Raw genomic sequence first — 26,380 nt, 5'->3', positions numbered from 1 at the left:
GCTCAACACGTGGGGCGTGAGGTCTCCACAGTACATCGATGTTGTCGCCAGTGGTCGGCGGAAGGTGCACGTGCCCGTCGACCTGGGACCGGACCGCAGCGACGCACGGATGCACGCCAAGACCGTAGGATCCTACGCAGTGCCGTAGGGGACCGCACCGCCACTTCCCAGCAAATTAGGGACACTGTTGCTCCTGGGGTATCGGCGAGGACCATTCGCAACCGTCTCCATGAAGCTGGGCTACGGTCCCGCACACCGTTAGGCCGTCTTCCGCTCACGCCCCAACATCGTGCAGCCCGCCTCCAGTGGTGTCGCGACAGGCGTGAATGGAGGGACGAATGGAGACGTGTCGTCTTCAGCGATGAGAGTCGCTTCTGCCTTGGTGCCAATGATGGTCGTATGCGTGTTTGGCGCCGTGCAGGTGAGCGCCACAATCAGGACTGCATACGACCGAGGCACACAGGGCCAACACCCGGCATCATGGTGTGGGGAGCGATCTCCTACACTAGCCGTACACCACTGGTGATCGTCGAGGGGACACTGAATAGTGCACGGTACATCCAAACCGTCATCGAACCCATCGTTCTACCATTCCTAGTCCGGCAAGGGAACTTGCTGTTCCAACAGGACAATGCACGTCCGCATGTATCCCGTGCCACCCAAGGTGCTCTAGAAGGTGTAAGTCAACTACCCTGGCCAGCAAGATCTCCGGATCTGTCCCCCATTGAGCATGTTTGGGACTGGATGAAGCGTCATCTCACGCGGTCTGCACGTCCAGCACGAACGCTGGTCCAACTGAGACGCCAGGTGGAAATGGCATGGCAAGCCGTTCCACAGGACTACATCCAGCATCTCTACGATCGTCTCCATGGGAGAATAGCAGCCTGCATTGCTGCGAAAGGTGGATATACACTGTACTAGTGCCGATATTGTGCATGCTCTGTTGCCTGTGTCTATGTGCCTGTGGTTCTGTCAGTGTGATCATGTGATGTATCTGACCCCAGGAATGTGTCAATAAAGTTTCCCCTTCCTGGGACAATGAATTCACTGTGTTCTTATTTCAATTTCCAGGAGTGTAGAAGGAACCATAGGATTTAAAATCTATAGGCTACTCGTAGATTGGAAGATACCCGAAAAATAATTGAGGACGTAGGGTATGAGTGCTACTCTCAGACGAAGAGGTGAGCACAGGTGGAGGTCTTGGCGCATCAGGTCAGTCACAATACTAGTGGAATGGTGGCCGACCAAAAGTTAGTAATTCCGATCATCCATTGTAATTATCGTTTACTTCAACGTAATTATGTTAATGAGTACGTTCCATGTGGTCCTAGTTACAGTATTACGGGAAAGGTTTCGTCTGAAACTGATTGTAACAGTGACAGAAGCTTGAGATCCATAAGAGTAAATATCCATAAGAGTAAATATCCGCATGCAGGTCGAAGGCTTGTTCCTTGACTTCGGGAGGGCGTTTGCTACGGTTCCTCACTGTTGTCTTGTGAAAAAAAGATGATCTTACTGTTACGAGATATCAGAGCAGCTCTGTGATCTGACTGACGGAATCCTCACGAATAGTATCGAACACGTTATTAGCGGTGCAAAATCCACAGATGTAGAACTATTATAGAAGTATCCCGACGCAGTGTTATAAGGACTTTACTGATAGCGAGGAACATGAATGGTTTTTAAAAGACGTCGTTTTACCTTAAATCCCATTAGGACTTTTTTTTATTGAAGAACATAAGAACACCTACGGCCGTAAGCGGAATAATGACGTCCTTAAACAACACTTACAGGCTGCGGACAAGAATGGAAAATTCGTAAATAGTGGACTGCGCCGGAAGTTCCGTGATAGTTTGCATGGCTCTCGCTGTTATGTCTAAGAAACTCGGATCGCCAGAAAACAATAGAGGTATACAGGCATGTGTGCTGACAGTGCACAAAAGTATAATGTGTTACGTATAAATTAGCGCGAGCACCCACTGTTATTATTCTGTTAAATGGCTTGTCATCAACACACTCAACCGTACAATATCACTGATTGACTGTCTGAAGTAACCTAAAACGGAACGACTACACAAAACTGATTGTAGGAGGTTATTCGTGAGTACTTACGGAGCTTCAGAACGCGACTGCTCGAAAACTACAAGACATAACGAAAAATGACACACATCAGGGAATGCAAGTTTCGGAACGCAATACGCAGCGTAGCGTAGTCACACAACGCACAGCTCTAGGACGCACGTGTGTGAGAACACGTATCTATATCTACATCTACATCCATACTCCGCAAGCCACCTGACGGTGTGTGGCGGAGGGTACCTTGAGTACCTCTATCGGTTCTCCCTTCTATTCCAGTCTCGTATTGTTCGTGGAAAGAAGGATTGTCGGTATGCCTCTGTGTGGGCTCTAATCTCTCTGATTTTATCCTCATGGTCTCTTCGCGAGATATACGTAGGAGGAAGCAATATACTGCTTGACTCTTCGGTGAAGGAATGTTCTCGAAACTTTGACAAAAGCCCGTACCGAGGTACTGAGCGTCTCTCCTGCAGAGTCTTCCACTGGAGTTTATCTATCATCTCCGTAACGCTTTCGCGATTACTAAATGATCCTGTAACGAAGCGCGCTGCTCTCCGTTGGATCTTCTCTATATCTTCTATCAACCCTATCTGGTACGGATCCCACACTGCTGAGCAGTATTCAAGCAGTGGGCGAACAAGCGTACTGTAACCTACTTCCTTTGTTTTCGGATTGCATTTCCTTAGGATTCTTCCAATGAATCTCAGTCTGGCATCTGCTTTACCGGCGATCAACATTATATGATCATTCCATTTTAAATCACTCCTAATGCGTACTCCCAGATAATTTATGGTATTAACTGATTCCAGTTGCTGACCTGCTATTTTGTAGCTAAATGATAAAGGATCTATCTTTCTGTGTATTCGCAGCACATTACACTTGTCTACATTGAGATTCAATTGCCATTCCCTGCACCATGCGTCAACTCGCTGCAGATCCTCCTGCATTTCAGTACAATTTTCCATTGTTACAACCTCTCGATACACCACAGCATCATCCGCAAAAAGCCTCAGTGAACTTCCGATGTCATCCACAAGGTCATTTATGTATATTGTGAATAGCAACGGTCCTATGACACTCCCCTGCGGCACACCTGAAATCACTCTTACTTCGGAAGACTTCTCTCCATTGAGAATGACATGCTGCGTCCTGTTATCTAGGAACTCCTCAATCCAATCACACAATTGGTCTGATAGTCCATATGCTCTTACTTTGTTCATTAAACGACTGTGGGGAACTGTATCGAACGCCTTGCGGAAGTCAAGAAACACGGCATCTACCTGTGAACCCGTGTCTATGGCCCTCTGAGTCTCGTGGACGAATAGCGCGAGCTGGGTTTCACACGACCGTCTTTTTCGAAACCCATGCTGATTCCTACAGAGTAGATTTCTTGTCTCCAGAAAAGTCATTATACTCGAACACAATAGGTGTTCCAAAATTCTACAACTGATCGACGTTAGAGATATAGGTCTATAGTTCTGCACATCTGCTCGACGTCCCTTCTTGAAAACGGGGATGACCTGTGCCCTTTTCCAATCCTTTGGAACGCTACGCTCTTCTAGAGACCTACGGTACACCGCTGCAAGAAGGGGGGCAAGTTCCTTCGCGTACTCTGTGTAAAATTGAACTGGTATCCCATCAGGTCCAGAGGCCTTTCCTCTTTTGAGCGATTTTAATTGTTTCTCTATCCCTCTGTCGTCTATTTCGATATCTACCATTTTGTCATCTGTGCGACAATCTAGAGAAGGAACTACAGTGCAATTTTCCTCTGTGAAACAACTTTGGAAAAAGACATTTAGTATTTCGGCCTTTAGTCTGTCATCCTCTGTTTCAGTACCATTTTGGTCACAGAGTGTCTGGACATTTTGTTTTGACACACCTACCGCTTTGACATAAGACCAAAATTTCTTAGGATTTTCTGCCAAGTCAGTACATAGAACTTTACTTTCGAATTCATTGAACGCCTCTCGCATAGCCCTCCTCACACTACATTTCGCTTCGCGTAATTTTTGTTTGTCTGCAAGGCTTTGGCTATGTTTATGTTTGCTGTGAAGTTCCCTTTGCTTCCGCAGCAGTTTTCTAACTCGGTTGTTGTACCACGGTGGCTCTTTTCCATCTTTTACGATCTTGTTTGGCACATACTCATCTAACGCATTATGTACGACGGTTTTGAACTTTGTCCACTGATCCTCAACACTATCTGTACTTGAGACAAAACTTTTGTGTTGAGCCAACAGGTACTCTGAAATCTGCTTTTTGTCACTTTTTCTAAACAGAAAAATCTTCCTACCCTTTTTAATATTCCTATTTACGGCTGAAATCATCGATGCCGTAACCGCTTTATGATCGCTGATTCCCTGTTCTGCGTTAACTTTTTCAAATAGTTCGGGTCTGTTTGTCACCAGAAGGTCTGATATGTTATCGCCATGAGTCGGTTCTCTGTTTAACTGCTCAAGGTAGTTTTCAGATAAAGCACTCAAAAAAATTTCACTGGATTCTTTGTCCCTGCCACCCGTTATGAACGTCTGAGTCTCCCAGTCTATATCCGGCAAATTAAAATCCCCACCCAGAACTATAACATGGTGGGGAAATCTACTCGAAATATTTTCCAAATTATCCTTCAGGTGCTCAGCCACAACAGCTGCTGAGCCAGGAGGCCTATAGAGACATCCAATTAACATGTCTGAGCCTGCTTTAACCGTGACCTTCAGCCAAATCCGCTCCTTATTGTCGGATCGAATCACTTCGCGCCCTGCAGATGAACAGATTTCTAAAGCACCTGCTCTCCTTGTGCCTTCCCGGGCTGGTAACAGCGGGTTCAGTGACTGTCCCTCACGTATTGGCGTTTGCCGTATCACAAACGTTGAACATATTGAACACCTGTAATGGAGTTCACAACTTATAGAGTTGCTCTCTCCACTTATATGTGTCTTTTTTCACCTACCTTGTAAGTTTCGAGCAGAGATCTTCCGAAACATCGGAGGTACTTACGAATAACCCTGTAGAATAAGTAAATAACGAACAGAATTCAAAGTAAACGTAATTCACTGACGAAGGTGGTATGTTATAACAAACCCTTCTGCAACAGCTTCTTGAGTACTGCATGTCATTCTGGGCAAGGCGCCGGTTAGGATTAATAGAAGAGATGAGAAATAGTGTGAATACTTTGTGTTCAACTAGTTAGCTCGATACTATTATGCAGATGGTCATCAAAATCTAGTGACAGAAGTTCAAAAGAGGCGTTGTGTATCACGATATGGTTTATTGCTAAAATTCCGAGAGCGTAAGTGCAAAGAAGAGCCAAGCAACGTATTACTCACTCACTCAGATTACTCGCGAAATGACCATGATGGGAAAACTGAAAGAAATTACCGATCATGAGCAGACACACGAGCTATTCGAAATTCAAATAAGAAAGGGGAGCCATAGAAGTAATCTTCGCCACGTACCGGAAGGCGGTGTCTTGAGGAGTATAGGTGTAGATAAGAATCCTGTTGACATTCGACAATTTACGCAACTATTCACTTACTTTCCCGAATGAAATATTTTGAAAACAGTCTCTAAACTGTAGCTAAGCTTTTTCTCCACAGTAGCCTTTCTTACAGGAGTGTTAATCTCACTAGTTTGCAGCAAAACTTCTCTTATATGAGATAACTACTGGTGGATGTAACATCTGAGGACGGGTCGTGTATAGTGCCGGGACAGCTCAGTCAGTAGAGAATTTTCTCTCGGAAGACAAAAGTTCTGGGTTTTAGTGCAGCTGCGGGACAATGTTTTAGACTTGCAGCGACTTTTATCAGTTTAGTCCCGGTACACAAGCAAAAACGTCGTCGAAATTCTCACCAGCAACTCTCACTTGGAAAAGTTTGCAAAAGACTGGAAAGAATGCAGGAACGCCTTAAATCAGGTAGAAGTTTCATTGATTCAGCTCAGACATGTTTATCGCCTGAAAACAGCTCTCTGGAGAATAGCTTAATAGTGTGCCCAGCTGAGGTTTTTGCGAAAAGTCTGTCGGCCATCCTACACGACAAAGTTGTGTAATTAGTAGAAAGGCTTCTATGCCATTGCAAAATGGGAATGCATGCTAGATAGGGCATTGGCAGGCAGCCATTTAAACCAAAGAAAGACTACAAAAATCTGACTCAGCTAAGGTCCGACTCGATGGTGTATTTAATACAGTGTGTAACGATGAGATATGTAGTACCTAGCTTAGTGCCAGCTGATTCGCTCGCATGGAGTTTATGGTCTGCATAGTTTTTTATTTTTTTAAATTTTTTTAGCCGGTTTTTTATGTTTTTTGACCAATTTCAATGCCTTCTAAAGTTTTCACTTTAACTGAGGGCATAGAAACATGTTCTCTCCTGGTGTACTTCTGATCAAAAAGCAATTCTGGTAGGTGGAACACAAGGTTTTTGTTTACCATGCCTTTTGCGTTCTTTTGGTGATATTTCCATAGAAACTTTCATCTAACACGTATTTCTTTATATCTAACTGAGAAGCGAAATACCAATTTTTATAGATTTACCTTAAAAATTTCTTAAAGTAACAAAATATCTCCTTAAAAATTTTCATTCCCTATGTCACACCCTTAGGAGTTGAATTTCCAAAAGCCCTGAAACAGGTGTTCTTTGTTATTTCCGACTGAGGAACCAAATACCAATTTCCGTAGGTCTAGCTTCAAATCTGCCTTAATAGGGACACATTTTCAAAAAACCTTTCATCCCCTGCCTCACTTGCATAGGAGTGGAATTTCAAACAGTCTCTTCTTAAACGATGCCTACAGTATAAGACGAACGGCCTCTCCAAATTTAAAATTTATATCGTCAACAGTTTGGACTGTAAAATAATGAGTCAGTCAGTCAGGACATTGTTTTATACGGCATAGATAAAGCCGAGTGAAGTTTGTAATTTTGGCACTGTTAATTCAGTGAGTGACTTACGAAATTACACAAGATAAGCAAACGTAAAGCAACTATATCGCCTCAGGTGTTAACAGTTTTACAAAGTATGGGAACTTCTGACTGCAGCGGTTAACGTGCGCAAGGCGAGTAAAGCATTCCCCTGTCCCCCCAACCCCTCCTCATCACTTCCTGTCACTGATTCTGAACCACTCCTTTTTTTTTTTTTAAATAAAATTTTAGTACAGTTTATTTAGATGGGTAATATATTCATTATATACTACCGAATTGGGATTAGTAACTGTGAAATTTTACGAAGCACTCAAATTGTAACGAATGTGAATATCAGTTTAGCATTCAAGTAAGCACTATGAAACACAATATATATAACTGAAAATGATACAAGGCAAAATATTTATTAATTAGTAACAGATACTTCGTCAATGGCTCGCCATGACTGTAACGTACTCGTTATGAGAGCTGTACGTCACTTCTGTCTTACTTGGACGCTTTTCAGAGACACAGCTTCATTTTAAACGACTACATGCACATTTTTTGGTGTTACATTTGATTCAGTTCATCACCTAGGCGTAAATAAATAATTGTTAGTTCCAAGCGAAAACCATATCTGACGATATAACTGTTAGCTAATTAACAGTAGACGTAACGCACAGAAAGGCGTCAGTGTGATCCTAGACAATGGACTTGTAGATCCTAAATGCGTTGCAATAAGACACAACAGTAAAATATAGGAACCAAAAGTGACGTATGGCTGCCAAACTACACTCCTGGAAATTGAAATAAGAACACCGTGAATTCATTGTCCCAGGAAGGGGAAACTTTATTGACACATTCCTGGGGGCAGATACATCACATGATCACACTGACAGAACCACAGGCACATAGACACAGGCAACAGAGCATGCACAATGTCGGCACTAGTACAGTGTATATCCACCTTTCGCAGCAATGCAGGCTGCTATTTTCCCATGGAGACGATCGTAGAGATGCTGGATGTAGTCCTGTGGAACGGCTTGCCATGCCATTTCCACCTGGCGGCTCAGTTGGACCAGCGTTCATGCTGGACGTGCAGACCGCGTGAGACGACGCTTCATCCAGTCCCAAACATGCTCAATGGGGGACAGATCCGGAGATCTTGCTGGCCAGGGTAGTTGACTTACACCTTCTAGAGCACGTTGGGTGGCACGGGATACATGCGGACGTGTATTGTCCTGTTGGAACAGCAAGTTCCCTTGCCGGTCTAGGAATGGTAGAACGATGGGTTCGATGACGGTTTGGATGTACCGTGCACTATTCAGTGTCCCCTCGACGATCACCAGTGGTGTACGGCCAGTGTAGGAGATCGCTCCCCACACCACGATGCCGGGTGTTGGCCCTGTGTGCCTCGGTCGTATGCAGTCCTGATTGTGGCGCTCACCTGCACGGCGCCAAACACGCATACGACCATCATTGGCACCAAGGCAGAAGCGACTCTCATCGCTGAAGACGACACGTCTCCATTCGTCCCTCCATTCACGCCTGTCGCGACACCACTGGAGGCGGGCTGCACGATGTTGGGGCGTGAGCGGAAGACGGCCTAACGGTGTGCGGGACCGTAGCCCAGCTTCATGGAGACGGTTGCGAATGGTCCTCGCCGATACCCCAGGAGCAACAGTGTCCCTAATTTGCTGGGAAGTGGCGGTGCGGTCCCCTACGGCACTGCGTAGGATCCTACGGTCTTGGCGTGCATCCGTGCGTCGGTGCGGTCCGGTCCCAGGTCGACGGGCACGTGCACCTTTCGCCGACCACTGGCGACAACATCGATGTACTGTGGAGACCTCACGCCCCACGTGTTGAGCAATTCGGCGGTACGTCCACCCGGCCTCCCGCATGCCCACTATACGCCCTCGCTCAAAGTCCGTCAACTGCACATACGGTTCACGTCCACGCTGTCGCGGCATGCTACCAGTGTTAAAGACTGCGATGGAGCTCCGTACGCCACGGCAAACTGGCTGACACTGACGGCGGCGGTGCACAAATGCTGCGCAGCTAGCGCCATTCGACGGCCAACACCGCGGTTCCTGGTGTGTCCGCTGTGCCGTGCGTGTGATCATTGCTTGTACAGCCCTCTCGCAGTGTCCGGAGCAAGTATGGTGGGTCTGACACACCGGTGTCAATGTGTTCTTTTTTCCATTTCCAGGAGTGTATATGCCAACAAATTTAATCGAAAGATTTTTGTCTGCGCTGTTACGTTTACTGAGTGAGGCGACGTAGTATTTAAGCGGTTATTTTACACAGTGTTGCTTGTCTGTTATCGCTGACAACTTTTAGCGAATGTCGTTGCTCTTGATGGTTAAGTGATAGCCGTCGGCCAAAGGCGTGTCATTGGTGAGAAATAATGCTTGAAATTTGTTATTCTTGGCACACTCTTGACACTGTGGGTCTCGGAACATTGCATTCCGTAACTATTTCCGAAATAGAATGCCCCATGCGTCTAGCTTCAACTACCATTCCATGTTCAAAGTCTGATAATTGCCGTCGTGCGGCCATAATGAGGTCGGATATCTTTTCACATGAATCACTTGAGCAGAAACGACAGTTCCGCAATGCACTGCCCACTTACACCTTGCCTATGCGATACTATCGCCACCTGTGTGTGTGTACATCGTTATACCGTGACTTTTGTCACCTTAGCGTATACAGTCATTAAGTAGGACTTTCTTTCAGCTGGTGAAAACTGAGACGTTAGTAAGTAGAATATGTTTTACAGATGATTCTATTAGACTATTCGAGCTAGCGAAGTAGTTTGCAGGTTCCTATTGTGTGGTTACACTAAAGAATTTTTTTTCAACATATTGTCATTCTGTTAAGACGAAACAAAAAGAATGAAATATGAATAGAAAATCTTTTACTCAACACCACACGACAGTATCTCGTATTACAGTCTCCTTTCTGATCAGACACGCCTTCGTCTCGAAAGTACTGAGACGTATGCTAAACAGAGAAAAATAACTGTTCGCTGTCGGTTGGTTAATTCTGTAGCTGCAGTGCAAATATATCATCTGTGACTTCTGGGAAATTAGATTCTGCAACAAGCCGACGACAGCTGATAGCCGTTCGTCTCGTTTCAATAGTGTAACAGATTGAGTCCTTCAGGACATGGGATTGAAGCTGATGTTATTGGCAACTTCTGAGAAGTAATTTAAGTTACTCAGAGAAAGTAGAAAATCCGGTCTAGCAGCTGGTGTCGATATAAGCTATCTCTAACTTTTTGCAGACCATTCGCCACCCAAGCAATTACGTTTGGAAAAAAAAAGAAGCAAGGGCTTATTTTCATGCGCTTGTCTTCTTACGCTGTAGCTCTTTTGATTACTTACTAGTGCAAAACGGAAAAGTTTCCCTGTTACAAACAGATCAATCTTATTATATCTACTTCTCAGATAAGCGAACTGGAAAATAATGCGCGTACTTCTATGAGTCTGAGCGGAAAAGTTTTCAGCGGCTAACTATCGAGGAGGTGGGCAAACAGGATTTCGATTTTATGTACAAAATATAAAAACCTCATGTCGTAATTAGAAGGCCCACGCATTCTACGAATCTGTGTATAAAGCGATGCTCAAATCAGAAACCGAAAGAACGGTAAAAAAATTTTAAAAAAATCCACCGAAAGTTGCTGTGATCGGAAATGGAAGTACCTTGTGTTATAATTAAAGTGGACCTATTGACGGATGTCCAGAGCGGGCTGCAGTTATAGTATGGCAGTGAAACTCGGTATAAGTTAATGAGGACCTGATTTACGATGGAAAAACGTGGTTCGAACTGAGGCCACCAGGTGCAAATCTGGCGCAGTACAGGTGCTTGCATGACGGTATGACATCCATGCTGTCATCTGACAAGCCATATCGTAAGTGGCCAGTATGGCTATCAGGAAGAGAGATCGTGCACTGTTAGTGGAGCTGTTTTACGTGAATCGCAGCAATTATAGTGTTAAATTGAGGGAGTATCGCCGAAACGTTTGAGGAGAGGCTCGACGTCATTCAATGGTTGAAAGAAGATAATAATGAAATTAGAAATCACAGGTGAGCTTGGCGTAGCACCTGGGAGAGGAAGGCATCCTATACTGGTGGAAGTTACTGCTGCTGTAACTGACTGTGCAGCACTTACCGCTGGTAATGCTAGTGCTACTGCAGTGTCAGGAGAATTTTCCATCCCATGATCAGCAGAACGCGACGTTTTGCTGTCTTTTTCACACTGGTACCCGTACAGGATCCAGACAGTGCAGCAGCTGAAACTTAACGATCCGCACCAACATTCTGAAGTTGCTCTTCGGTTTCTGCCACGGATCAAACTTGTCGACATGTGGCCGGGCAATATTCTGTGGAGTGACGAGGCACATTTTACACTATAGGGTACAGTGAATACACCGAACTGCCGAATATGGAGTACTGTTAAACTGCGTGTAGTGGACGAAGAATCAACTGTGACTGTGTTGTGGTTTAACAAGCACCTTCTTTCTCCATCCGTTTACCCAGAGGACCTGCGACGTGTACCGTGACGTCAGTACGTGATTTCTGCTTTGGAAGAGTTCACCTGTGTGGAAAGCACTTCATGCAAGGTGGGGCAACACATCACGTCGCTCGCCCATTGAAATATCTGGTTAACGCAACCTTCTACGAACGTGTTATCTCCAGAGCTTTTCCCGATGTATCGCCTGAGAGATCACGTGATCTGAAACCATGTGACTTTTGACCCTGGCAATATCTAAAAGAAAGTGTTTACCAGGGAGACGTTCGGTCTGTAACCGATCTGAAGGCTAGAATGCAGGAAGACGTTGCTCAGATTCTACCTGAACTGCTGCAAGCGACTAATGGTCATGTCGTATAAAGGATACTGAATCTCGTCGCCGTCTCCGGTGCTCATGCGGAACAAGTTGTGTTAGCAGTGGTTAATAATAGAATCAAAATTATGCCTTTCTCACATGTTAGACCTTTTCTGCCCGTGTCCTGTTTCTAATACATGACATATGGAAACATTTATTTACGTCTTTCTTGCATTCACAGCGCCGCATTTGCACCTGTGGACAAAATTGGAGCACATTATTCCAGCATAAATCGAATCCACAGTAACGCCTTAGAGTATCTGCCATGTTTCACTGCCATAAGATCAGCCCACACTGGACTTATGACAGCAGCTGTACTTTAGTTATAATGAAACGGAAGGAAGTTTGAGCTTTGCCTCGTCGACTATGACATCATTAGAGCCAAGGACAGTGCAGTGCAAGGACCTTTTCAAATGTGCCTTCGTGGTATTTACCTTACTGAATTTAGGAAGAGCACCGCGGACTTAGGACTGAGTGATAATGTGTCAAGAGCCTTACTACCACTATTCTTGTCCATTTGAAAATATGAGAAAAAAGAGGTTCACCAGATAAGACTTCCAATATTTAAATAACGGAGAGAACAAAAATAAATGCGAAACGTTTCTTTCTGTCGTACGGCGCAGCTTCCCTAGAGTCGCTCGAAATTACAGTCACGGTCGCTGCCGGAATCCACAAAGTCTTGGCGATTGCGGGGCGTGAGACAAATTGCGCGACGTACTGCTCCACAGCTTTAATTGGAATCGCTTATTGCAGGACTCAGATTAATTCTCTGCGACGTGCTGTACATGTGAAATCTATATAAGGTTCGACATCCTAGTAGCAGCTATGACTCGCGACACGTGCTTCAACTCCTCCCTACTCCAGTCTTAAGAAACCGTGCAGCTATACAACTTTGTTTTTGAGTCATCAGTCTTGCGACTGGTTTGATGCAGCCCGCCACGAATTACTGTCCTGTGCCAACCTCATCATCTCAGAGTAGCACTTGCAACCTACGCCCTCAATTATCTGCTGGATGTATTCCAATCTCTGTCTTCCTCTTAAGCTCCCTCCGGTTCATGGAAGTCAGTCCCCGAGGTCTTAACACGTGTCCTACCCTCCAGTTCCTTCTCCTGTAAGTGTTTTCCACATATTCCTTTCCTCTCCGATTCTGCGCAGAATCCCCTCGTTCCTTGCCTTATCAGTACACCTAATTTTCAACATTAATTTCAACACCACATCTCAAATGCTTCGATTGTCTTCTGTTCCGGTTTTCTCACAGTCCATGTTTCACTACCTTACAATACTGTGCTCCAAACGTATATTCTCAGAAATTTCTTCCTCAAATTAAGGCCTATGTTTGATACTAGTAGACTTCTCCTGACCAGGAATGCCTGTCTCCTTTTTATGTCCTCCTTACTCCGTCCGTCATTGGTTATTTTGCTGCCTAAGTAGCAGAATTCCTTAACCTCATCTACTTCGTGACCATCTATCCAGATGTTTCTCACTGTTCTCATTTCTGCTACCTCTCATTACTTTTCTCTTTCTTCGATTTACTCTCAGTCCCTATTCTTTACTCATTAGGCGGATCACTCCATTCAGTAGAACATGTAATTCTTCTTCACTTTCACACAGGATAACAATGTCATCAGCGAATCGTATCACTGATGCCCTTTCGCCTTGAATTTTAATTCCACTCCTGAACCTTTCTTTTATTTCTATCGCTGCTTCTTCGATGTACAGATTGAACGTAAGGGCGAAAGACTACATTCGTATCTTACACACTTTTTAATCCGAGCATTTCGTTGTTGGTCGTCACTCTTATTATTCCCTCTTGATTCTCATACATATTGTAAGTTATCTGTCTCTCCCTATAGCTTACTCCCATTTTTCTCAGAATTTTTAACATCTTGTACCATTTTACATTGTCGAAAAATCCTATAAAAATGTCTTGATTTTTCTTTCGTCTTGCTCCCATCATTAACCGAAACGTCAGAATTGCCTTTCCCGTGCCTTTACTTTTCCTAAAGCCAAACTGATCTCTATCTAGCGCATCCTCAATTTTCTTTTCCATTCTTCTGTATATTATTGTTGTAAGCTACTTGGATGCATGAGCTGTTAAGCTGACTGTGCCATAATTCTCGCAATTGTCAGCTTCTGCAGTCTTCGGAATTGGGTGGGTGATATTTTTCCGAAGTCATATGGTCTGTCGATAGACTCATACATTCTGCACACCAATGTGAATAATCGTTTTGTTGCCATTTCTCCCAGTGATTTAAGAAATTCTGATGGAATGTTATCTATCCCTTATGCCTTTTTTGATCCTCCAAAGCTCTTTTAAATTATGATTCTAATACTGCATCCCCTATCTCTTCAAAACCGACTCCTGTTTCCTCTTCTATCACATCATGCAAATCTCCCGCCCTCATAGAGGCTTTAAATGTATTATTTCCACGCATCCGCTCTCTCCTCTGCATTTAGCAGTGGAATTCCAGTTGCACTCTTAATGTCACAACCCTTGCTTTTAATTTCACCGAAGGTTGTTTTGACATTCCTTTATGCTGAGTCAAACCTTCCGACTATCATTTCTTTCCGAGTTCTTCACATTTTTCATGCAGGCATTTCGTCTTAGCTTCCCTGCACTTCCTAGCCAACTACACAGCCCAAATGAATTAAAGAATCTATTTTTCGAAACTCCGTAATTGTCAGCCATTGCAGCGCTTAAATTTGGAATTTGCCTAAGGGGTGCGTACAAACTTCTTCTGTAACGGAGCAGAAGGGTGACGCCCTGCGACGGCACCCTCGGACTCAACGACAGGCGCTGCAAAAAGAGCCACAGCTTAGAAGTTTATTTGACGTGTAAGGTGGATTAATACCGTCACATTGGCACCAAATTTCGCCACAATTCAGACCAGTGCCACCGTGGGCGCCTTACACGTTGGGAAGGTTGTCAAAGCTCCACTTACCCAAATTTCACCCCTTCTTCTGAGCCTCTCCGATGGAGGTTAGATCCGCAACGTAGAGCGTTGAAATCTCACATTTTTCTTGGGAGTGCCAGAGGAAAACATTCCAAACACACTGCCGCTCTGAATCGGCACGAAAACCTCTCACGGAATTATTTAGCAGTCAAGGCTAGCGGCCAAACACCCAGTGGCCGCATGCAAGTAATATCGTTGGCCTTTGTCCATTCGCTGTAATGGCCCTTGTGTAGGGTGCTGCTATGCGACGAGGACTTTTACAACTTTCCGTGCGAAAAAAGAGAAACCCTCACCGGAATTATCACCCCTCAGTTGCACCTCGTCGTGTCATCAACTCAAGACTGAAGAAAGTCTTCTTCACCCAGACACCTACCCTTTCGTAGACAACTGCCAGAAAGATGATATGTTTCAAATGAATCAGTGACATTGAACCATACTTCTCTTCAGACAGTACGAGGGAAAGACGTTCTAGATGAAGAAAAAATGTATAGAAAAAATATTCAGACGCTTCCAGGCATCTTGGCAAAACGTCGTTTACGTCATGTTGGAGACGTCAGCGACTGATAAAATTCATGTTAAAATGGTGCTATTAACCGGCAAAACTGCAGTGCATCTAAAACTTGAATTATATGGGGAATCGCTAGCCAACTTCACATCGTAAGAGGAGGCAGTAATTGACTCACAAGTACAATGAGAAAACTAAACTGATTATCTTATGGCCTAAAGATTCTTTTTCTGACACTGGCAATCATTCCTCATATGATCTAAAGTTCAGTATTAAATAAGCCACTTTGTAAACGAGTTTCAGCCATATCAGAAGAATCTGAACTGAGGAACAGATAAGAGTATGAAGAGCAAGGGAGATAAAGTGCTAAGGAGAAATGAGAAAAAGCGCCAGCAGAAATAATAAACTGTTTTTGGTGGTACAATACTTTTCAGCCGGTGGCCACTGGCACCTGAAATCAATAACTGAGTTTAACACGAAAGTTTCCTTTCCCCATATGTGTGTGTGTGTGTGTGTGTGTGTGTGTGTGTGTGTGTGTGTGTGTGTGTGTCTGCGATGTTAACAAATGTGATACACACACTATAATAAATCGAATATGTAAATAGCTATAATTACTTTTTGGAGATAGATCTGAAAAACAATTAAATATAATGCCAGACAAAGGAAGAGAAGCAACCAGAAGGGGAAGTGGAAACGAAATGAAACCTCATCGGTTGACAAGGTCATCATCATCACGTTGGACAGATTCCAGCCTATGGCCAGGTCTGTTTGGATCATAGGCATCTCCATCGTCTTCTGTCTTGCCACCATCTCACCGTCTTTATCTTGGTCTAGTCTCCTCCTCTCAGCCATCTGTCTCTCGGTCTTTCTCTTGGTCTCTATCCTTCTAGTTTCATCTCGTGTATCCTCCTGGTTATCCTCTTCTTCTCCATTCTCTTAACGTGTCCATACCATCTCAGGCTTGGTTTCTCTGTCTCCTCCTGTAACGGTTCCACCTTCAGTAACTCTCTGATCCTCTCACTTCTTAACCTTTCTATCTTTGCCACTCCAATATAGTACAAACGGAGAGCCAGAATGACACCTCTCTCAAAGTCTGTCAGATGCCGATAACGCTGTCTGAGATGTGTACACGTCATCTCCGTGTCCTTCAAGCGATCTCTTAACAACTGATCCTGTTGACGCCCCTTGTTTACTCTACAAGGCCTGGTAAGAACAATAAAACAAACAATACTAATGCATTCTCGTGGCCTTCTTGCCTGTCAAAGCCACTTGCAGATCTAATCATTTACATACGTTCTGATGATGTTTATATGTAGAATGTTATATTGTCACGCTACCATATTTACTGAGAACCTCACTGTCTTTGTCAGGTAGTGAACAAACAAGTTAAGCAGAGTGTGGTGAGGTGTTGCGTGAATGAAGTTCTGGAGTACAAATTGGAATTAGGATGGACAGCGAGTATAACGATAACAACACTAACAGTTATGATAAGAATGAAAATAATGTTAATGACACTGATGACTAAAGTGAGGCAAGGATGGTGAGCATAAGGAGAATTAAGAGACTGACGACATTAAGTACGAGATGAGTAAGACATGAATGGTGTGGAAGGTAAGAAGCGTGAGGATCAAGATGTTGAGAATGATGATTGTGTACGTGTGTGAGATGATGATATTAGACTGATGTGCCAAAGAAATTGGCATAGGGATGCGTATTCAAATACAGCGATATGCAAACAAGCAGAATACGGCACTGCGGTCGGCAACGCCTATATAAAACAACAAGTGTCTGGCCCAGTTGTTAGATCGGTTACTGCTGTTGCAATGGCAGGTTATCAAGATTTAAGTGAGTTTGAACGTGGTGTTATAGTCGGCGCACGAACGATGGGACACAGCATCTCGGAGATAGCGATGAAGTGAGGATTTTCCCATACGACCATTTCACGAGTGTACCGTGAATATCAGGAATCCAGCAAAACTTCAAATCTCCGACATAGATACGGCCGAAAAAGATCCTGCAAGAACGGGACAAACGATGACTCAAGAGAATCGTTCAACGTGACAGAAGTGCAACCCTTCCTCAGATAGCTGCAGATTTCAATGCTGGGCCGTCAACAAGTGTCATCGTGCGAACCATTCAACGGAACATCATCCACATGGGCTTTCGGAGCCGAAGGACCACTCGTGCGCCCTTGATAACTGCACGACACAAAGCGTTACACCTCACCTGGGCCTGTGTACACCGACATTGAATTGTTGATGACTGTAAACGTGTTGCCTGGTCCGGCGAGTCTCAAACTGTACCGACCGGATGGACGCGTACGGGTATGGAGACAACATTTTGAATCCATGGACGCTGCATGACAAGAGGGGACTGTTCAAGCTGGAGGAGGCTCTGTAATGGTGTGGGGCGTGTGTACTTGGAGTGATATGGGGTCTAGGATACGTCTGGATACAACTCTGACAGGTGACACGTACGTAAGCACCCTGTCTGATCACCAGAATCCATTAATATCCATTGTGCATTCCGACAGACTTGGGCAATTACAGCGGGACAATGCGACACCCTACAAGTCCAGAATTGCTACAGAGGAATACTCTTTGAGTTTAAACACTCCCGCTGGCTACCAAACTCCCCAAACATTATTGACCATCCTTTCTTCCAGGAGTGCTAGTTCAGCAAGGTTCGCAGAAGAGCTTCTGTGAAGTTTGGACGGTGGGAGATGAGGTACAGGCAGACTTTAAGTTGTGAGGACGGATCGTGAGTCGTGCTTGAGTAGCTCAGTCGGTAGAGCACTTGCTCGCGAAAGGCGAAGGTCCCGAGTTCGAGTCTCGGTCCGGCACACAGTTTTAATCTGCCAGGAAGTTTCATATTAGCGCACACTCCGCTGCAGAGTGTTAATCTCATTCTGATTATTGACCATATTTAGGATGTCTTGCAACGTACTCTTCAGAATAGATTTGCTCCCCCTCGTGTATGGAAAGCCCTGCAGGATTCATGGGATCATTTCCCTCCAGCACTACGTCAGACATTAATCGAGTCCATGCCACGTCGTACTGAGGCACTTCTGCGTGCTCTCGGGAGCCCTACACGGTATTACGCAGGTGTACCAGTTTCTTTGGCTCTTAAGTGTAGATCTGGTAGGTGGGGCATTGTGTTAGGATTTTAAGAATGGTAGGCTGTAAGATGGAATGTGTGTGGCTCAAATAAGCGCCACACTTTTAATGTCCAGGTTAATTTAATGTTAACACCTTATCACATGTGCTTGGTGACAGGTTCCTGTGGCGGCGGACGTCGACTCCGCTGGGGATGAGCGAGGCGACGGTGGTGTGGTCGGTGCCCGAGGACGCGGAGCCGGGCGTGTACCGGCTGCGACACTCGGGCCACTCCAAGTACATCCTGGGCGGCGTCTTCCCCTACTCGGGCAGCACGCAGCCCATCACGGTGAGCCCCCACCTGCCGCGGTCGCAGGCGCAGCCGCCCAACGTCCGGCTGGCCTGCGTGGCCGCCGGCTCTTGCCAGCACGTCCACTCCTCGCTCTGAGCACAGGTTGTAACTTCCGCCGAAGACAGGTAACAGAGGAGCGACACGCCCTCTGCGTCGTGTCGTGCCGTCTCGTCCAGTCTGCTCCGTGTCGTCCGCTTCCGACCTCAGCTTGCGTCTGTCATCGGTGTCTCTGTGTCCTGATCTCTCGTGTATAACGTTATTCCACAATGAATCTGCCAGGAAGTTACAGTGCCTTTTTTTATTTATTTATTTTGTTAAGGTGGTGACTGCCACATAGAGATGAAACCAGCAAGCTCGCGGTCATCAGGGTAATGAGGACCCAAGCAGTGAAGAAAATGAAATGAGCGTATGGCATCGCTGGCTGGGAGGCCCCTATCCAGGGAAGTTGGGCCCCGCCAAGTGAAAGTCTTACTTCCTTCGACGGCACATTGGTCGACTCACGCGCCGGTAATGACGATGATGAAGACAACACAACACCCACTCCCCGAGCGGAGAAAATCTCCAAAGCGGCCGTGAATCGAACGCGGACCCGCTTGCATGGGAGGCAAGCACGTTACCACCCAGCTAAGCAGGCTGACACCCAAGCAGTATGTGACAGTTATGACACTTGTTCGGAGATGGAATGTATAGACATTTCTGAGGAGCCAAAAACACTTCAGCTAGTATTTCACATTCACATCCGTTGGCTTCACTAATCCACGCCAAGAACAGCCGCATTCAAACCCCGACTCTTGACAAGAACTGTGATTTGCTGTGACATAAGTTCTACAATCTTCTGGATGTAGGAAATGCAGTAAAACTGTCTCTTTTACCAGACAGCTGAAATGCCTGCGAGGGGTGAGGTAGTGATGGAGAAATAGTCCTTCCCCTCGCGCTCTTCCATGCCACGACTTCCTATGCTCTTGTGTTACTTGTCCGGAAAAATATAGCCTTGGTCGTAGACTTAACTGACAGCTTGGTTGTGCTCCGTCGTTCGCCATGTATAGTCTCTCATTTTGTTAATTTTTTATTTTTTACTAGTTGAGGACCCAGCGTTGCTGTTAGTCCATTTCCTCCTTCCTCTCTGTCTCCGCGTCTCCATTCTGTTTGTCCATCTCCTTCTCACTCTCTCGGTGCATCTCACACTCCTACCTTTCTCGGTCCATTTCCTCTTCCTCGTCACTATGTGCACCACCTCCTCCTTCACCTGGGTCCAACTCCTTAGGATACAGTCTGCGATATTTGTTGCGAACAGTGGTAGTAGTAAAGACGTAACAAGTTAAAACACAAAGATGGGGAATTTTTTCAAGCATATCAGTGTTTATGACCTCGTATCTCTTGAATTATGTATCGTACAATGATGTATTTTTATAGAAATATGTTGGGAATAGACTTAACAGAAAAAGTAAATAGAAGCGTCATTCATGATGCGACAGTATTTCATGCACCACATTGTACAAGACGTCATTGCTCCTGAGCTATGATGCGTAGCTGCTTGTTACCCCCACAGCGATTGTTGCCTGACAATAAGGCACATGTGCATCAAGTGTGGTTGAAATAGGCCCAATGGTTTAGAAGTGGATGTGGACCATACACATATACGGCCATTTCTATGATGTGTTTGGATATATAGCGCCAGTGGCGAATGATAAAATTATAGCGAAATGTGTATGCAGGCATCACATGACCATTGTGTGCAAGAATTCCATACCTTGGCGATCTTTGAAATCAGTACATCATATGAGTATCGTGGCTTAAGAGAAAGAAAAAAAAAAGCAGATTCCAGTAGTGGCAAACACTGTACCAGTATTAATTAACTATTTATACAGCAGATGCGGATACGATCGCCTCACAAATGAATAATATATCCAATATTATTCCGGAAGTATCTTTATTCGAATGGTTGAAACGATGTAATACATACATCAATTGAACCTCGTCAAGTCTCTTACAGTTAAAGTGATCACGTAATTGCATTGATGCAAGAGTCTTGAGAAGCGACATTGTACTACCGTATTCTATTCCGGAGCATATCATCATGGACACTTAACCCGCTGCTGCATTTCTGTCGCGCGTGTTCTTCTGGGCACTTAGTTACACTACTGGCCATTAAAATTGCTACACCACGAAGATGACGTGCTACAGAAGCGAAATTTAACCGACAGGAAGAAGATGCTGTGATATGCAAATTATTAGCTTTCCAGAGCATTCATACAAGGTTCGCGCCAAGTGGAAACACCTGCAACGTGCTGACATGAGGAAAGTTTCCAACCGATTTCTCATGCACAAACAGCAGTTGAGCGGCGTCGCATGGTGAAACGTTGTTGTGATGCCTCGTGTAAGGAGGAGAAATGCCTACCGACAGGTTTCCGACTTTGATAAAGGTCGGATTGTACCCTATCGCTATTGCGGTTTATCGTATCGCGACATTGCTGCTCGCATTGGTCGAGATCCAATGACTGTTAGCAGAATATGGAATCGGTGGGTTTAGGAGGGTAATACGGAACGCCGTGCTGGATCCCAACGGCCTCATATCACTGGCAGTCGGGATGACAGGCATCTTATCCGCATGGCTGTAACGGATCGTGCAGCCACGTCTTGATCCCTGAGTCAACAGATGGGGACGTTTGCAAGACAACAACCATCTGCACGAACAGTTCGACGACGTTTGCAGCAGCATGAACTGTCAGCTTGGAGACCATGGCTGCGGTTACCCTTGACTCTGCATCACAGACAGGAGCGCCTGCGATGGTGTATTCAACGACAAACCTGGGTGCACGAATGGCAAAACGTCATTTTTTCAGATGAATCCAAGTTCTGTTTACAGCATCATGATGGTCGCATCCGTGTTTGGCGATATCGCGGTGAACGCACATTGGAAGCGTGTATTCGTCATCGCCATACTGGCGTATCATCCGGCGTGATGGTATGGTGTGCCATTGGTTACACGTCTCGGTCACCTCTTGTTCGCATTGACGGCACTTTGAACATTGGACGTTACACTCCAGATGTGTTACGACCCGTGGCTGTACCCTTCATTCGATCCCTGCGAAACCTTACATCTCAGCAGCGTAATGGACGACCGCATTTTGCAGGTCCTGTACAGGCCTTTCTGGATACATAAAATGTTCGACTGCTGCCCTGGCCAGCACATTCTCCAGATCTCTCACCAATTGAAAACGTCTGTTCAATGGTGGCCGAGCAACTGGCTCGTCACAATACGTCAGTCACTACTCTTGATGGACTGTGGTATCGTGTTGAAGCTGCATGGGCAGCTGTACCTGTACACGCAATCCAAGCTGTGTTTGACTCAGTGTCCAGGCGTATCAAGGCCGTTATTACGCCCAGAGGTGGTTGTTCTGGGTACTGATTTCTCAGGATCTATGCACCCAAATTGCATGAAAATGTAATCACATGTCAGTTCTAGTATAATACACTCCTGGAAATGGAAAAAAGAACACATTGACACCGGTGTGTCAGACCCACCATACTTGCTCCGGACACTGCGAGAGGGCTGTACAAGCAATGATCACACGCACGGCACAGCGGACACACCAGGAACCGCGGTGTTGGCCGTCGAATGGCGCTAGCTGCGCAGCATTTGTGCACCGCCGCCGTCAGTGTCAGCCAGTTTGCCGTGGCGTACGGAGCTCCATCGCAGTCTTTAACACTGGTAGCATGCCGCGACAGCGTGGACGTGAACCGTATGTGCAGTTGACGGACTTTGAGCGAGGGCGTATAGTGGGCATGCGGGAGGCCGGGTGGACGTACCGCCGAATTGCTCAACACGTGGGGCGTGAGGTCTCCACAGTACATCGATGTTGTCGCCAGTGGTCGGCGGAAGGTGCACATGCCCGTCGACCTGGGACCGGACCGCAGGGACGCACGGATGCACGCCAAGGCCGTAGGATCCTACGCAGTGCCGTAGGGGACCGCACCGCCACTTCCCAGCAAATTAGGGACACTGTTGCTCCTGGGGTATCGGCGAGGACCATTCGCAACCGTCTCCATGAAGCTGGGCTACGGTCCCGCTCACCGTTAGGCCGTCTTCCGCTCACGCCCCAACATCGTGCAGCCCGCCTCCAGTGGTGTCGCGATAGGCGTGAATGGAGGGACGAATGGAGACGTGTCGTCTTCAGCGATGAGAGTCGCTTCTGCCTTGGTGCCAATGATGGTCGTATGCGTGTTTGGCGCCGTGCAGGTGAGCGCCACAATCAGTACTGCATACGACCGAGGCACACAGGGCCAACACCCGGCATCATGGTGTGGGGAGCGATCTCCTACACTGGCCGTACGCCACTGGTGATCGTCGAGGGGACATTGAATAGTGCACGGTACATCCAAACCGTCATCGAACCCATCGTTCTACCATTCCTAGACCGGCAAGGGAACTTGCTGTTCCAACAGGACAATGCACGTCCGCATGTATCCCGTGCCACCCAACGTGCTCTAGAAGGTGTAAGTCAACTACCCTGGCCAGCAAGATCTCCGGATCTGTCCCCCATTGAGCATGTTTGGGACTGGATGAAGCGTCGTCTCACGCGGTCTGCACGTCGAGCACGAACGCTGGTCCAACTGAGGCGCCAGGTGGAAATGGCATGGCAAGCCGTTCCACAGGACTACATCCAGCATCTCTACGATCGTCTCCATGGGAGAATAGCAGCCTGCATTGCTGCGAAAGGTGGATATACACTGTACTGGTGCCGACATTGTGCATGCTCTGTTGCCTGTGTCTATGTGCCTGTGGTTCTGTCAGTGTGATCATGTGATGTATCTGACCCCAGGAATGTGTCAATAAAGTTTCCCCTTCCTGGGACAATGAATTCACGGTGTTCTTATTTCAATTTCCAGGAGTGTATATGTGTCCAATGAATACCCGTTTATCATCTGCATTTCCTCTTGGTGTAGCAATTTTAATGGCCAGTAGTGTATTTCTCACATTAGTTCATTAACCTTGCGACACATAAGTTTATCAGAAGGCTCCAGATCCGTGAAATCTTTTGAGCCAGTCAAAATTTCTCTCCAATTTCCAATGATCCTCATACCAACCAGCCACTGTTTTAGCCCGCTGTATGGTTTCATCTTGGAGGGCAGGGGTGACAATGTTACGGTATTGGTCCTCAGCAATACCAGCAGCAGGTTCTGGTGTAGCAGCGCCTCCATGTAACCGTTTCAACGTACCTGTTACCTAGGCCTGATTTCTAAGCACCATTGAAGTGTGACCGGGTAAGGCGACTTCAATCCTTCGCGATCCACTTTTGGTGGCTTTTAACCCACTGTAGGTTGTCCAGAGGTAGTATTAGCATCACAAGCTACTGTACAGAGTATGAAAGAGGGTACCGCTTATTCACACTAGCTACCCCGGTCTTAGTACATCTGCCTTCGAGCCCTACAATCTGTCCTCTGCTATTATTATGTCTCCTGTGGGAAATATGCAATAGATATCAGAACCATCGCACATTGAACCTCTAATGCTGGTACACTATGTTCTTGAGTAGGGGTTCTCGAGAACAATCACATCAAAGAGTTCAGTTACCGCTCATTCAGTACGTCTGTTACTTTTTCGTATGGGCGACAGCAAACTCTTAAATTCGAATCATGGGACCTAGAATTTCTCAACACTCTCCTTCAGGACGCCTCGACAGAGCCCCACGAATCACCGCACCAGACGCCTAGAATTTAGGAATCGAGGAATGACATAGTTTCGATGTACTGATTACTTCCACTACGGTAGAACGAATAACTTTCTTCTATAACGAAACATCTTCTGCCATCACAGGTCATGAAATCATACTTTCCTGTATCCCTCATATTAGCCAATGTGAAAATTTTGTAAAGTTAAGGAAGGAAAATGGTAAAGGAGAATAACACTAAAGGTTGAAAACAATCGGCAACAAGTTTACTTGTGGCGGAGATGTGTCAGCTGTATACTACCTTACATGTTTGTAAACCATTGTTACGGTTTTCCGGTATTCCATTGTTCTGTGTTCCAGTATTATTGTGCAGTCAAATGTGAGGTGGTTGTTTCTCGTTGTTTAACTATAGATAAATTACTTATAGATCTTGACACATGAACACTAAATTACGGACAATAAGAGAGGGGACAGTAATATTACTCTGACATAATAACGGGGGTATATTGTCGGCTGGCCTTTCCTGTATCTCTTTCTGAGTTGATGGTTCACATTTTTGTTACAATTTATGGGAATTTTACTATTTGTAATTTCAAATGTCGTCATTTCACCCGTTCATTGGACAGTTTGTCATGAGAAACAGAAATGTGTACTGCCACGGCGCTGCAGCATATTGTACGAACACCAACGTAGACGAGTCACAACATATTGGTACGAACTACGTGCTACGTAGCGAGTCTGAGGATGATTTTCGTCCTATGTTGCAGGTGGGTCCAGACGCACCATCCTCCCGTTTCTCACGCCGCCATCGGAAAGGACTCATCAAGTGACGCCTGTTTGACACACATACAGCCAGTGCATCGCACCACATCATCATCAACAACTGGCCTCGTTGCCTGTATCCATGAAATTTGTATTCGAGGTGCTGCTTTCTGGAAGGTCCCAGCCAGTGAGTTGAAAGGGGTTGCGAAAGAACCGTACGGATCGTTCACATGACATAAATATTAGCTTCTCCATGACATTTGATTGCAGCAGTGTTACACAGCAGGCTGATTTTATTGTTCCTAACATGCCTTCCTGCTTATAATATGTAACTTCGTCCAGAGTCAATTCAATTTTGAAACTATAGTACAGTTAATTGTAAATGGAAACAGATCAAGCAGCATTAATTACTAAAAGCGATTGTTTTTTTTTTTTTTTTTTTTTTTTTTGCGAACTGTCAGTCTTTCTATTTGTATAGAAAGTGGGAATGTTGCAATACCAGCATTAATTTGAATACTCATCAAAACTTATATGAACTATTTATTGCTATTTCTTATTCGATTGCAAACAGGTGTATAGTAACTTGCGAAATGAAGCGTCTGTAAATAATAAAACAAAATCAAACTGTGCTATAATGACGTTGTGGCGGTCAATTTCGAGGACGTCGCAGATTGTGTGGTTCCAAGTATGTATTTTATCACAGATTGTAAAAGAGAAAAAATATGTCGAGAAGTACTCACGAAAGGCACTGTGTGCAATGTATCGTGTTTATTCGTGTCAGTACAAATGTTGTTCCTATGTGAAAGAGTTAAACTGTTTTATCCGCACTGATTTATATGGAAGCATTAGACAAAACTATGTACATTGTTTGAATGAATAAAAAATGTGTTCATTGCAATTTTGTTTTTCACTGTTACCGTATACCCCGGTATTAAATACGTACTTGAATGCATTCAGAGTAGTCTGATGGACAAAACTTATAATTGTTGATTTATTAAGCGTTCCAACACCACACTGGATATACAATTATCTAGTGGTCAAATCAGTGATTTCTTGAGTCAGTGTAGCTTTTGAGACTATCTCTGAAGGAATCAATCCTTTAACAAATGAACGTGTATCAGTGTGGCAATTCACACTGAATTTTTAGCTCCCCTCCGTCTGTGTTAATCGCTCATCCACGATCCCTT

General features: G+C 45.3%; 1 protein-coding gene across 1 annotated transcript in view; it reads left to right on the top strand.

The window, feature by feature from the left end:
• The window catches only part of LOC124596247 (neutral ceramidase-like), a 400,578-nt gene extending 374,487 nt beyond the window's left edge, over positions 1–26,091 (top strand). Inside the window, exons 14-15 of the mRNA XM_047135314.1 lie at positions 18,588–18,884; positions 25,199–26,091. Coding sequence (XP_046991270.1) covers positions 18,588–18,855 — 268 coding nt within the window. The 3' untranslated portion in view covers positions 18,856–18,884; positions 25,199–26,091. The remainder of the gene's footprint in view (positions 1–18,587; positions 18,885–25,198) is intronic.
• The last annotated feature ends 289 nt before the right edge of the window (positions 26,092–26,380 follow it).

The sequence above is a fragment of the Schistocerca americana genome, chromosome 2 (assembly GCF_021461395.2).
Source record: "Schistocerca americana isolate TAMUIC-IGC-003095 chromosome 2, iqSchAmer2.1, whole genome shotgun sequence".
NCBI lineage: Eukaryota > Metazoa > Arthropoda > Insecta > Orthoptera > Acrididae > Schistocerca > Schistocerca americana.
Note: the sequence above shows the minus strand (reverse complement) of the source record. Positions and strands in the feature narration are given on the sequence as shown.